Raw genomic sequence first — 15,424 nt, 5'->3', positions numbered from 1 at the left:
TACGGATACGGAATTAAATAGTTGGTACATTGGAAGCATAATTTAAAACTAACTTACAGTTGTAAATGTTATTCTGTAATCGCTAGATCTTAATAATGTAATAGTAGCCGGAAGAAAACAGCTGGCCTGTCTGACTGTTGGCTACGCCTATTCCAGTTTATTATCTATATCTTTGGACCTCATTTAATCCTGATGCATATGATAACATTTAACGCGGGGAACCTTAAACACAATGGTGCTAGGTAGCTTTGTAATTTTTTGCCATATTTAATACGCGAATAAAATGTCTTTTTATCACGTTTCTTAGGAACTTTTCTTCAACATATTAATTTCACTTGTGGCACTTACCTTATGAACTTCGTCTTGAATCCTCAAATCAAAGTTAGGTATATAAAACCCAATCACAAGTGTATCGCACATAATTTTTTTTCTTTTATTTTTTGCAGTAACCAAAAATTAAATAGCACTGATATTTATTAAAGTCGGTTAAAATAACGAGCACTGCTATAATCTACACATCTCTCTCGAGCCTCTGTCCAAGTGTCCGCCATTTTTCTGACGTTGACAGCCAATAAGCTGTCAAATTATCCCGCCTCAATCTGACAGCTGTGCGCTCAATGAGGTGCTTCGCGGTGAATTCAATTTCAATGTCATACGTGTTAAATAGTTATGGTTAATGATGTAGTAATAACATTAATATTCTTTTAATAATTCTATAATACTATTTCATTCATAAATTGTATAAACAAAATACAAAACAGAAAATTATAAATTCAGAGGAAATTTTGCTATCCCAAAAACTAAAAATTATTTCATAAAACCTAACTATTATTTGATTAGTTAACTGAAAATTTGAACGTAAGCAACTGCTCCCACAACCTTTATACCTGTCATTTGCCATGCTACTGAGTTGCAATCAATATGACGCAAACACAACATATCCGAATTATGTTATGAATGAGTTGATTTGGCAAGAAAACCCCGATTTAAAATATATTTAATGCAAGTAATGTTTTTCTGATATTATGCAAAACTCCCATTAATGAAAGTATTCTAAAATATAATGGGCTTGCTTTGGTAATTTCCAATTTACCGCACAATTTTTCTTTTCTAAAAACATTTAGCTTTAATGGACGTTGCAACGTTTTTTGTTTTCTTCACCAAAGAATGTACTGCGGGAATATATTTAATGCGGAAATCTGAAGATCGGTTATTGAGAAAGGCGAAAAGACTTAGACATAGGTCTAATAACGGAATAAGTTAAAAGTAATTTGATGTCATCCGATGGACGTCTTTTTTGTCCGTCACGCCATGCTACGCCATCGAATATGACGACGACTTCGTCTGATATGTGTCCAGCAGTAAATGTTGTTTTGTTGTCAGTTGTAACAGTATGAAGGTGGTGGCGGAGTAGCGGGCGGTATGGCGGGCATGCCCGGGTTGGGCAACAGCGTCGGAGCGGGAGAGCTGCGCGATAACACACCAGGTACAAACAACAATCAACACAACGACAACTTCAATTTGTAATAAATCTTACATAGAGAGGATGACTCAAATGACAGAAAATACATCGTTTGGAAGTAGAAATCTATGTCGTCCGCACACGCACGTATTTATTACGGATAGGTTGGGTATTATTATTACATTTGCTTGGTATTTTATTCCTTTGAAATCATAGAAAGCCTATGAAAATTACCCTTATGTCAGTCGGGTAATTATTTCATAAATTAAATTCTCTTTTACTCTATAGATTCGAATATGAAATTTTATCCCTTACACGTGTGAGCTGTATTGAATAATCAAAATGTTTTCGCGCTGCATATTCGGAATATAATAAAGCGGATAATTTCGCGAATTCGTTCGTGCAAATGAATTTGTTTATTGAGCATGTGCGCATCGTATTACGTGGATTTCTCTCAACGGAGAGCATATTATTTACATTTCAATGTCAAACATATTGTTCGCTATGAACACTTTGGAACATTTTGGTACATTTATTTTATCTTTTTAAATGTTATTTAAGTTACTGTTTTAAATGTATTCTCTCTTGTTAATAAATAGAGGTGTGCGAGGATTAATATTTGTATTAATCCATAATTAATCTAGGTTTGTCAATTTATAATAAGCGTCAACCGGAACAATAGTGACAAAAAATATGTATATCTATTTCTTTACAGACGCTAGCAACAGGTCGTCTAGTAGTGGCTCTAGACGAGGTTCCTCGCCGCAACGCACACTGGTAAAATAATTTCTTTATGTTTCTATGAGACAACAACGTATTGCTCCTAAAACTAGTTAATTTTTTTAAATATATACCACTTGGACGTCGTAGGATTGTCGCTATAAAGCACTTTTCATAGTTCGCTGTTTGGATGCATCTGTTCGTTTTATTTATATTGCAAAAACAAAGACATATCGCTGCACTATTAACTAACGTATTTGTGGGCCAATTTAATAGGTTACTCAAATTTTACATCTATCAATTTTAGCTTCATAGTGAGGTAAGATGCTTAAAAACATCGATAAAGGTGAATTAAAGTAAATGAATCGATTCGGAATTCAAACATAGTTTAATCGAATTCAGTTGTTATGAAAAATCCATGACATTATTACACTAAATATGTAATCAAAATTTGAAAAAAGTAAACATTTGTGCAACTCTGATTTAAAAAAAAAATATAATATTTAAAGCCGCCGTTACAAGGTTACGTTGTTGGATTTTATCGAAGTGTCAAATGTAACCTTATTACTCGTATAATAGCTCAACTATTACTATAATTTTTGTATTATTTGCTCAGGAGCAAGAAGTAGAAGTATGCTGCCATCGGCCAGCAGTCTGCAATACAACCAGACCTCGGCTCCCCAGCTACGACGCGGACTATCATGACAACAGCAAAGTGCCCACCATGGTTTGTAATTTTTTTTATTATTAGAGTTAACACTAAATAAAGAAAGAAACAAAAGCAATTCACCACAGATTGTGGCAAAATATGCGACGCAATAGATCAAATAAATTTCTGTGATTAAATTAGTAGAGATTCTGATTGGTCATCTAAAGCCCACGTTGGGTCGATTTGGATCCCGGGAACTTGGTTATTAGATAGTTGTTAAATATTACCAACCAAGTTAACGTACCTTGGACTTTGTAATTCGTCATAGCAATGCTAAAAGTTCTAATTATTCCAGGCATCACTGAGCGGCAGTAGTGTGGTGACGCACACAGCGCCCTCTTACGAGGAGCAGCGCGCCAGTCCGGCACTTTTAAGCCGAAATACCAGTACGCCGGGTGCCCGTAGTGTACTACGAGATGACGGTTACTGTTCCGCAGGCAGCACGCCGCGTGCTTTCGGTAAGTCACTCTATTGTCGATAAAATACGAAATCATATTGTTTACTCAGGTATTTCAAGGAGAATGAGAGAGTTGACGATATTTGTACGAGTGATTCCTTAGTGGGAACCGACAGTTATAGTAGTATGAAGTAGTTGGTGTTTATCCTACGCGATTCCTACGTTTATGCGACTGATTGTTGAGATAAGAATAAATTTTGCCGTAAACGAAAATGATGCTTATATTATAAAATTATAACTTTGCCTTTATGTTTTATTAATCTTTCATTAAACCTGCGACCTTTACGAGTATTCAAACATTACAGACATTAAGTAGATACATTATAATAGTTAGCGAGCTTTTTAACTCTATATTTAAAATACAATTTTATGCAAATGTTCTGTTCGCGATATCCACGAAGAATGCTTTAATTTCCTATTAGTTCTCATTTACGATTTAATTTTATACTTTCAGGTTCACATTTTAATTATAAAATAATGAAATTGTTTCACACTATTCTTCTAACAGTGGTAGATCCCACAACAACAATATTTGTTGGGTAGACGAATGGCTCGACCGGTGAAATACCACGACCACACAGAATACAGACGTGAAATGGAAACAATTTCGTGTTTCGTCTAATGAGTGTGCTTGCCGAAGGCCTAATTTTAGTCCACGTCCACGGGAAGTGGATTTCAAAGAGAGGACGCATATGAAGAGGATATATTCTCATTCTTTGCGTTCTCTCCTCTGTCAATTAAAGGCAGGCAACGCATCTGTAATTGAAGATGTTTATGGGTAGAGGTCGCTTCGCTATTTAGGTGTATTCAGCTGGCCGCTTACTAGTTTGCCACCTTATGATATAAAATTATTAGTTAAGGTCAGATATTTGAGATGACAGCATGGATTGATAAAAGAAAGTATGGATGGATTGTGTGAATGGGGATATTCATAAGAAGGGAGTAAATTCATATATATTGTTACGGGTGATAAAGGTGTGTGGAAAAGTTGTACATATTGTGGCGATCCTCCGTAGGAAAAAGGGAAGGCTGATGACAGCATATATTAAAGGTTCCTTTCGATTAATTAGTGAAAGAACCAATGTTTATTCTATGAATAAAAAACTTAAGTCTTCACAAGAAGTACATTTCATTTCTATGAATTTTCGTTATATATTATCACGTCGTTGCCATGGTGAAGTAGCGCTCATTCGTCGCTAACATACTTACTATAGCAAAAAGTGTCGTGACAACTTTTCGTAAGAATTTTTTCCGTCTAGCCCCCTTTCACAACGCGCGATAAGGAACTTCGTTCCAAAAATAGGTGAAAGCAAACGTTAAATAATTTTAGTGGGACGATAAATGAAAAGTTGCATAAATATCAATTGATAATAATTGAAATATTAAGAAACTATATAATACAGGTGGTCGTTATTAAAATGTAAACAGCTCTTGGAAACAAGTTGAAACAAAAGATATGGAGAGGCAATAAGCCGGCCGCGTGGAGAGCACTACACGACTACTTTATTGCGTTAAACCCATTTTCCATTAAGCAAATAGCCACGCTTCTCTGACCGAGTGAATCATTACATTCTATTTTTTTTTTTTTTTTTTTTTTTTTTATAAGAGAAGGGGGCAAACGAGCAGCGGGAACACCAAGGTGTTCATCGACGCCCATGGACATCTGCAATACCAGAGGAATCGCAAATGCGTTGCCGGCCTTTGAGAAGATGATACGCTCGCTTCTTGAAGGACCCTAAGTCGTAGCGGTTTGGAAATACCGCCGAGGACAGACCATTCCACAACGCGGCGGTACGCGGTAGAAAGCTACGCGAAAACCGCACGGTTGTGGATTGCCAGCCATCAAGGTGGTGTGGATGGAACTTGGCGGTCTGTCGGGTCGTCCGATGACGGAACTCGGCGGCAGGAATTGTTCCAAACAACTCTTCTGAGCACTCCCCGTGGTAAATACGGTAGAAAATGCAGAGGGAACTAACGTCCCTCCGCAACGCCAGAGTGTCGAGCCGATCAGTAAGAACTCGGTCGTTGACGATTCGAACCGCTCTCCGTTGTATGCGGTCAAATGGAAGAAGCTGGTACTGGGGTGCTCCCGCCCAGAGATGCGAGCAGTACTCCATGTGGGGCCGAACTTGCGCCTTATAGAGCTGAAGGCGATGGCCCGGTAGGAAATACTGCTTCGCTCTACCGAGCACACCCAGTTTTTTGGAGGCCAGCTTGGCCTTGTCTTCCAAATGACCGCGAAACTGAACGTCGTTCGATATGTCAACGCCGAGAATACTGATACTGGCTGAGGCAACCAGGGGAGTGCCCTCGAAACGAAGATCCACGACAAAGGGTTGTTTTTTAGCGGTAATGGCGCATACTTGTGTCTTTTTGGGATTGAAATCAACGAGATTTCGTCGACCCCAATCCGAAACTTCACCCAGTAGGGTCTCCAGTTCAGACACAAGTTTGGTCCGGTTCTCGTCGGCAGTAGCCCGAGAAACGTTAGCGCGGGCCGTGTACAATGCATCACCCGTGCTATCGTCTGCATAACAATGGATGTTGCTAATTTGCAGCATGTCATTGATATGCAGAAGAAACAGGGTGGGCGACAGTACACAGCCCTGTGGGACACCAGCATTAATTGGTTTGGGGTCCGAGCATGCACCGTCGACAACGACCTTGATGCTTCGACCCTCCAAAAAGCTGGCAATCCAGGCGCGTAGTTTCTCGGGCAGCCCGTAGGAAGGCAGCTTCGAGAGAAGTGCTCTGTGCCATACCCGATCAAAGGCCTTGGCCACGTCCAAACTAACCGCCAGGGCCTCCCCCTTGCCCTCGATCGCCTCCGACCATCGATGCGTGAGGTACGCAAGAAGATCACCAGCTGAGCGACGTTGTCGGAAACCGTACTGACGATCGCTAATCAGCTGATGCTCCTCAAGGTACCTCATAAGTTGGCGATTGATGGTCGTTTCCATGACTTTCGAGAACAAGGTGGTAATGGCGATCGGCCTGTAGTTGGACGGGTCTGAGCTATCGCCTTTTTTCGGGATCGGGTGGATTATGGCAGTCTTCCATGATTTCGGGACAACGCCTAAGGAGTAGGAGAACCGGAACAGGCGCGTTAAAACCGGTGCCAACTCAGGAGCGCAAGTCCTAAGCACGATGGGGGGTATCCCGTCAGGCCCACTCGACTTATGGATATCCAGAGATTGCAGCGATTTCCGCACTGATCTCTGGATAAACTGGATTTCGGACATAGAGGTCTCACCGCGTGGGATTTTCGGCGGCGAGTTACCTTTGTCATCCAGAGTCGAGTTGGCCGCAAAAAGAGAGCCCAGAAGATCGGCTTTCTCTTTTGCGGTATGGGCCAACGAGTCATCCCCCCTGCGCAAAGATGGTAAGGACGGCTTACAGAAGTTCCCCTGGACAGCCTTGGCAAGAGACCAGAACGCACGAGTTCCCGAAGGAAGGTGCACTAGCCTCTCACCAATGCTGGCCACGTGTTCGGACTTTGCCTTGGCAATCACTCTTTTGAAGGACCTGGAGGCAGAGTTATACTTCTTTTTTAACTGGCTGGTATTTACATCCCTAGCTGCTGACGCCTCAGCCCAGGCTCGATAACAGTCCTGCTTGTAGCGCGAGGCTAATTTGCAGGATTTACCAAACCAGGGTCGAGAACTGCCTCCGATGGGCACAACTGAAGATGGAATAAAAAGATCCATCCCCAGAAGCACCACATCGGCGACAGAATCGGCAACAGCGTCGGGATCATCCAGCCTGAAGCAAACTCTCTCCCATGGGTAGGATGCAAAAAAGGACCGCATCTCATCCCAGTCTGCTGACCTATAGTGCCACACTCGGCGAAGGCCATTCGGTTTAAACCGTGGGCGACGCGAGATGGGCACTGTGTCTATAATAGCGCGGTAATTTGTCTAGTGAAAAAGAGTTTTAAAACTCTTTGTTTAAAAAAAATATGTTGCATTTAACCTTAAAGTACTGTTTAATTTTCATCTTTTAAAAAAATTTCGAGTTCGTTTGCTTGTTTTAATCAAATATCTTCCAAGTAAGTTAAATGTCTAGTATCTATTGTTACATCACAGATATAAATTTTTCGTAAAAATGTTTTGTCAGTTCATAAGATTTCTGTTTACTAACTTTGTTTAAGTTCACATATCTACAAATCTAACTATTCTATAAAATGTATATAGTATATATATTGCACAGAAAATCTCCTGCATAAAAAATGAGCGCTCCTTTTTATATTATTGACTAGCTTTTACCCGCGACTCCGTCCGCGCGGAGTAAAAAATAAAAAACGGGGTAAAAATTATCCTATGTCCGTTTCCTGGTTCTAAGCTACCTGCCCACCAATTTTCAGTCAAATCGATTCAGCCGTTCTTGAGTTATAAATAGTGTAACTAACACGACTTTCTTTTATATATATAGATTTAAAGTATACGATAATTCGGAGAAAAGTATTTTATTTTTCCAATCGTCCGTTCTTGCTCGTCAGAAGGTAATCATTAGAGCGGATTGGATTCCCTCGGGAATACCTTTACTACTATATCCATGATCGAATTCTCTCTTATTTACTACAGCTGATTTGAATTCTAATCAACTTAATCTATGTTTATTGGTCAATATTTGAAATTACGTATAACTTATAACTAACTATATTCTTTTTCTGTGCGTTATCTACCTTAAAGGAAAGCCGCATACTTCCTTCCGTACTTTTATGACATTATATTGCGTATATCGCATAGAGACTAAAATCGCCGGGTATCGAAACTTTACTTAGCCTTGTGTACGAAGGGCCTTAGTATTTAGTATGTTTGTTAAATAAATAAAAAAATATATTTTAAAACTGTAAATTATGTCACACGGGTACGGTAGTAGGGATGCGAATCGAATGCTATGAACGTTCCATTTTTGAATTCCAATATAATCGGCATTCCGCATCCCGGTGCGAATTATTGAAGAATTTTTTCGCATCGGCATCCCATTATACGTTAATACGAACGGAGCGCTATTAAGAACTGAAAGGCATTCGCCCGAGACCGTCCTCGGTCAGGTGTTTATTGCTTTTTATATTCAGATATTAAAATCGTCTCGGAATTAGTGCTCAGTAGAAATATATTCGTACTTAGGTGAGTGGAAATTAAAACTTTGGTGGAAAGAAATATTCGTTTACATATTCTAAATTTAAAACATATTGTTGTCATTTGTTTTACTTAAGTAAATGAGGATTGATAATAAGTTTTTATACATGTGTTTTGACAGTGGAAACACACAATAAAACCTAAATTGAGTTAAGAAATCTTTTATTTTCAGATCACAAATCGACGAAGGGATCTGTAGTAACCTTGTCTTGTTACAAGAGTAAGTAATATCTACGAGTACAGAAATAGAGTTTTAAGAGCAAAAATATAAGCATTTATAAGCATTACTAATTAGTAAAAAATACAACACAGGTAACATACTGTATTTGTTACTAGTTATAAAGACCTTAAAAATTAAAGAAAGATCTATTTTTGGCCACTCCATTGGCCGATTGGTACTTGAGTGTTAATGGTTTGTCAAACTTTGCTGTTCGTCAATCGTCAACTCAATCAAATTGACTTCAATTACAGCAGTCGATACCTGAGTTTAATTCTGTGTTTTTTAATAGGTCTACATACAATTTTTTCTTCTTTATAATATTAGAGTAGATTAATAATAAACATAATTTCAACATAAATAAGTCTGTTTATTTAAATTTGACTTTTTGGAACAACTATTCGATTTTAATCTGCATATTAGTTGTGCAAACTGAGATGAATCAAGTTAATTTCATATACGAACATCTCGGAGCACTTAAACATAGATTAGCGTAAAGTGTTTGTTTTGCAGGAGAGCCTAAAGTCCAGATAGAGGAGGCGGGCTATTACAGCGAGGCGAAGAGGATTAGAGCCAACAGTATTAAGCCGGGTAATTGCGTATTAATCAACAAATTCATTGGATTATGTTCTTGGTATTTTGAGATGATATAACTTGAGTGGTTAATTTCAATAACCGATTTTTATAAACTAAATATTATATTTATAAAGCTATAGGTTTGTTGAAAATAGATATTCTTAATGGCAAATAACAAGGCTTACATATCTGACAATATCATCATCTCCCTGGCCTTTCTCCACTCACGTGGGTTAGGTACACAAGACTTTATAAGCCTTAAAGTTTCGCTTAGTTTTTACGGCCGCCTGCCTGTCGCCAACCCTACTTGGAGACTTACAAATCTGACAATAACTGACCGTAAACTTACAATTACCTACATGCGATTTCAAGCAAGACATTTATGTGGAGCATCATGATAATCTAATAGCAAGTTAATTATTTTTATTAAGCATTGTTTACTTGAAGAAGGTATATATAATTGATTAATATTCTGACAGAGGCGAGTGACGGCCGAGAAACTTGGGGCACGGGAGCAGATTTCCTTCTATCTATCATCGGCTTCGCTGTGGACTTAGCCAATGTCTGGCGCTTCCCTTATCTCTGCTATAGGAACGGTGGCGGTAAGTTCAATTCTATCTGTGTTTCAAATTAATTAAATAAGAGTTGTTTCAGATCATCCTTAAATTATTTTGTCAATATAAGTAAAAAAATAAGTATTCAAGTTTTTTGAGATGTATCTAATAGTATTATGTCTTGTGTAGGAGCATTTCTGATCCCCTATATGTTGATGCTGATCTTCGGTGCGGTTCCTCTCTTCTACATGGAGCTCATACTCGGCCAGTACAACCGACAAGGACCGATCACGATATGGAAAATTTGTCCACTCTTCAAAGGTTCCGTAAAAAATAATTCTTACTGGATGTAGTTAATAATAAAAATATTACACACATTTTGTAAGTACCGTTTTATTTTCCAGGTGTAGGTTTTTGTGCTGTTATGGTCGCTTTCTACGTGTCTTTTTACTACAACGTAATAATTGGTAAGATAAATAACCTAAGTACAATAAAATATTAGTAAACTATTTTCTATAATCCCCTCATATTTCTGCTGGAACATGGAAGGGACACACCAGTTGTGCAGGCTTGCGTTCACAGCTTATTACAACGCGTCATAAAGTTTGAATCATTTAATACCTTGTGATCAGGTTGGGCGTTCTACTTCCTGGTATCGTCAGCGACGTCCGAGCTGCCGTGGCTGCACTGCGACAACGCGTGGAACACCGACCAATGCTGGGATGCCGCAAGATCGAACAACACCAACCGCACAGACACCCCTTACCATGGACCACTGTCTCATTTCACACCGGCTTCTGAATTTTTTCAGTGAGTTGTGTTCAATAGGATTCCATACAGTCTCATATTGCTATCAAATTATGGACGGATGGATTTTTGTTAGAGGGTATCTCCGGAACGACTAAATGGATCTCGCTGAAATTTCACATAGATGTAGAACATAGCCTGAAAGAACACAAAGGCTACTACTATTATTACGTTTTATTAATTCCGCGCAAACGGTGTCGAGAGATATGAATGTGGAGGGATATGTTGTTAGTTCCTAACCGAAGAATAGATAATAACATATAAGAACCGATCTTTTCTAATTATTTCATTAGAAATCCTCTTAAACGTTTGAAATAGAGTAGAACAACTATACATTCCAAGTATTGAAAATTACTATTTGCATATAATCCTATAAACATTGTCACAGTCGAGCGGTATTGGAGATGCAGCATTCGGAAGGGCTGAACGACTTAGGCCTACCGAAATGGCAGCTGGTTGCCTGTCTCGGCGTTGTCTACATCACATTATACCTTTCACTATTCAAAGGTGTTAAAAGCTCTGGTAAGTTACAATCAAATTATTATTAATGTAAATATTTGACATTGAATTCACTAGTAGAATACACGAGTCACGGTAGTTTCAAACACAACATTTGACAACTTTTAGGCAAAGTGGTGTGGCTGACAGCAACAATGCCGTACGTCGTATTGTCGATTCTGCTGGCCCGTGGTCTGCTTCTACCGGGAGCCGCCAGGGGCATCGCTTATTACTTGCAGCCGGAGCTCAGCAGGCTTAAAGATACGCAGGTGTGTCATAGAAGTTTCGACTCTACGTCTGTCGAGTTGTGACGTCATAATATTGCAATGTCACTGGGGGTAGTAGTAACAGCTGTAGAATAAAATTGTTGACTCGAATGGAGAAGTACTTAAACTGCAAAAAATGCAGTGTTTTATAAGAAAGACTTTTGCTTTTATGTGTAGTCTCCATTCTATCTCTTTTTTCTTTACGCATGAACCATTGTAAGTTGCACATAGCGTATTTCCTTCTTATATTGTAAATAGGAGTTTCATTTTTTTAAAAGGTGTGGGTAGATGCCGCTGTCCAGATCTTCTACTCAGTAGGAGCGGGCTTTGGGGTTCATCTCTCTTACGCCAGCTACAACACATTCCACAACAATTGCTACAGGTATAAGTTACTATTTTTTATTGATTTGCTTAAAAGCTTTACAATATTAATAAAGCAATTATAAATTAAACATGTTTATTAACTACATCTTTTTGGTGTAAATGAAATTGATACAATGGTCAAAATAATTCTTATATTTTTTTATTGGTAAAAAAAGTTCGTAGTGAAAATTTTGCTCTTTCCAGAGACTGCCTGGTGACAACTCTTGTCAACTGTTTCACATCGTTTTTCTCTGGGTTCGTTATCTTCACCTACTTGGGATTTATGTCGCACAAGCAAGGGGTGCCTATATCTTCTGTTGCTACTGAAGGTAACTAAACCATAGGTTAACTACTGTTTTCGCCCAATTCTGTATTTCGATATCAATTAAACGTTTTGTTTTCCGACACCATTGTTCAGGACCTGGTTTAGTGTTCCAAGTCTATCCCGAAGCTGTTGCTACGCTACCCGGAGCTAGTTTATGGGCGATGCTGTTCTTTTTCATGCTGATAATGCTTGGACTGGATTCCGGGGTAATTACTAAGGATAAGCTCACTTTACTAAACTGTAGCTCTGGCTTCTTTAGGAAGAAGACTTTTGTTTCTGAAAGTCGGAAAGAAAATGGAAGGATGTTTTTTAAAGTCTGCCGCTTTCATTCGAGTGCTCCGCGCTCACTTTTTACTTACATTTAATCATTCTTCTCTCTTTAACAACAATCAGATGGGCGGTCTGGAGTGTGTGATCACAGGACTGTTGGACCAGGCCCGCGCGTGCGGTGCCACACGGCTGAGACGCGAGCATTTCACTCTCCTTGTCGTCTCCGTGTCTTTTTGTGTGGCATGCATCAATGTTACTCCCGTAAGTCACGAAACAACTGAAAATCAATTAAAGGTGTTCCAAAGTTGGACAAATGTCTAAAGCATTGTGAAACACAGTCTTTTGTCCTGCATACTTCTATAGCATGGTTCCATGCAATTTTTATTCAATAGACTATCTTAGCCTTAACCATCTGGTCGTTGCCAGTGTTAAAATGATTTTTGTCTACAGGGAGGTATTTACATGTTTCATCTACTGGACACCTATGCTGCGGGAATATCTCTACTGTGTTCTGCTCTCTTTGAAGCGTTGGCGGTATCTTGGTTCTATGGTAAAACTAATCTGATATCTACGATAGCTACTATTAATTAGTTAATCTATTAGTCATTTATCCTCGTTGTTTTGTTACAATCTTAATCGTACCCTTATTTAATTTGACTATCAGTATCTATCGTAATGTATTTGAAGTTCGTTTCTTATCTTTCTGAATCAGGTTTGGAGAGATTCTCTGATGATGTTGAAGAAATGCTTGGCTTCCGACCAGGAATCTATTGGAGAGTGTGCTGGAAATTCATCAGTCCGACATTCATTATTGTAAGTGTAATTATGTGGAAAATTCAAATGTTAATTTACAATTAATAAATACTTTTTCTTTGTTGTCAGGGTGTGGTGGTTTTCGGTCTCCTTTATCAGCAGCCGCTGCAGTACCAGACATATATGTACCCACAGTGGGCGGTGGTGTTGGGCTGGGGCCTCGCATGCTCCTCTATTCTCATGATACCGCTAGTAGCGCTTTACAAGATCATCAGAACTCCTGGCACTTGCCGACAGGTATGTATATTGCTAACCACTTTGTGCCATATTTTTCTCTTTCCTCTGATTTTGAGATGTAGTTTCATTTAGGAACCTATCGTTCGTTACAATTTATTCTCGTCGTTTTACGTGAAGCGAAAACTTTGTACTCTTTTTTTAAGAAATTGCGCCAACATATGAAAATTAAATTTGAAGTTAAATTTAATGTGAAGAAGTGCATAAACCTTTTTTAAATATCGACCAATGGGCGACCACTAATAGGTGTTAATTACCACTAATAGGCTTACTACTAAATATTATTTTATCTTTTACAGCGTTTAGCTTGCTGCATATCACCTGAATCTGAACATGAAGCGATTCGAGGCGGGGCTCCTGTCAGCCGCTTTACTTGGCGACACTGGTTCTACGTTTAATTGGTCGCCAAAACGACTGCTATTTCTATGCATACTACTTCGTACTATACTACTTTTACTGGCTCGATCCCGAGTTTTTTTTATAGAATAAGCAGTCGCGCGCGGTCAGTCTCTTGTCTAGTCACTTAGTAATATAGAATAGAGGGCGTAGTTGCTGGATTTCAAAGAAGTTTCTAGAATCATTAAGATAACCAATGTATGACTATTGAATATATAGACCTTGTTTTCTCAATGTAATTACAACTGCAGCATATATGTCTAAAATTGAATATTAGTAAATTATTAAAGTTAGTTTGATTTAATAATTTAGGGATAAGTCGAGACGTTGTTGCAATGAAGTTAAACAGTAGATTTTACGAAGAAAAATATCTTAGAAAAATTAATAAAATCATGTATCCTGATGAAATACTTCAAGGATAAAAGCTTACATAACTATCAAATTAATATTATACGCAAAGCTATCCTGCCAAACAAATAGAATTTTACGAAATAAAAAAAAATAGTTAAAGAACAAAATAACTAACATTAGTTTATCCTGCCATAGTGCTTTAATAAAAAATATTGCTGTTTCTGGTTTTCTAAGTAAATGACGGATAGCATGTTTTTTTTTGTACATGTGCTTAGCCAGTGGAAACTGACGGTTACAGATAATCGGTAGATGTAGATTGTAGATGCTGATGTATTTATTATGACTGTTAAGAAATATAGATTTTAAAATATATATTTTTGTTACTTTTCGCTGTAGTGAAATAATTGATAAAGCTTCTCTTCTATGTAGTGTTAGAGACAAAAATCAACACTGTGCCGGTGTATCGGCGCAGCAATAGACATGTCAAATATCAACGCTTACGTCGCCTCACTACAGCTATCTGACACTTGGTTTTGGGTAACTTTAGCGCGCGATTCGCTCGAGATGATCTTGACTAATAATTAATAATAATAATATTCTCTAAAAGTAGATTGATAAAAAAAAATTTTTAATTATTTTTTTAATTGTAAAAACTAAGCGATTTTATATACATTAGCGATTTTATATAAAGTATCTAATGTTTTCCAAAAAAAAATATATAGCTTTTATTTATTTGTAATAATTATTATTTACTTACCTTGAAATGATATTATATAACCGCATATATTAAAAAGTATTTTAGAAAAAAATCGTCCTTAAATGGACCAAACTCGCAATCAAATCTGTGACACACACAATAATATTGTAAATAGAAACGTATTAACTAATACATATTTATGAATATCGATTATGTAGAATGAGCATATATATTTTGTAGGAAAGCTTATATAAAAATACTTAGATGCTTGTGTTTGTATTACTAATGGTATATAAGTATATAATAAATACAATAACTATTTCTATAAAAAGATTAATAGCTATGGATAATTTCGCTGTCTATTAAACGTTAAAAGTAATCATTCTTATGAACACTTCAACAAGATCCTATTGTGCTATGAAATCTACGGTAACTTTAAAACAAAACGTTTATTATATACGCAACATGCTATCGTATATGTTGTAATAATACTATATACTCATTTAATTATATACTATGTAAAAATATATCTTCTTTACATGCTCCGGGAGAGTTAAAACTTAAT

The 15,424-nt window shown here is 37.7% G+C and overlaps 1 protein-coding gene across 1 annotated transcript; it reads left to right on the top strand.

Annotated features, from left to right (window-relative positions):
- The first annotated feature begins 1,422 nt into the window (after nt 1–1,422).
- On the top strand, nt 1,423–13,848 carry LOC106718788 (sodium-dependent noradrenaline transporter-like). The gene is made up of 20 exons (XM_014512974.2): nt 1,423–1,486; nt 2,178–2,239; nt 2,799–2,909; nt 3,187–3,349; nt 8,665–8,712; nt 9,223–9,300; nt 9,765–9,887; nt 10,029–10,160; nt 10,244–10,306; nt 10,472–10,649; nt 11,035–11,168; nt 11,274–11,413; nt 11,689–11,792; nt 11,978–12,102; nt 12,192–12,304; nt 12,492–12,629; nt 12,819–12,918; nt 13,081–13,181; nt 13,251–13,418; nt 13,715–13,848. Exons 1-20 carry the CDS (start codon nt 1,423–1,425, stop codon nt 13,811–13,813), a joined length of 2,244 nt encoding a protein of 747 aa, XP_014368460.2. The 3' UTR covers nt 13,814–13,848.
- The last annotated feature ends 1,576 nt before the right edge of the window (nt 13,849–15,424 follow it).

Source organism: Papilio machaon, chromosome 26 (genome assembly GCF_912999745.1).
Source record: "Papilio machaon chromosome 26, ilPapMach1.1, whole genome shotgun sequence".
NCBI classification, from domain to species: Eukaryota; Metazoa; Arthropoda; class Insecta; order Lepidoptera; family Papilionidae; genus Papilio; species Papilio machaon.
This window is presented reverse-complemented; position numbering and strand designations above follow the sequence as displayed.

Coding starts and splice junctions, on each gene's coding strand:
- LOC106718788 (XM_014512974.2), top strand. CDS start 1,423: ATGGCGGGCATGCCCGGGTTGGGCAACAGCGTCGGAGCGGGAGAGCTG. Junction 10,307..10,471: donor TTACTACAACGTAATAATTG/GTAAGATAAATA, acceptor CCTTGTGATCAG/GTTGGGCGTTCTACTTCCTG. Junction 11,414..11,688: donor GCAGGCTTAAAGATACGCAG/GTGTGTCATAGA, acceptor TTTTTTTAAAAG/GTGTGGGTAGATGCCGCTGT.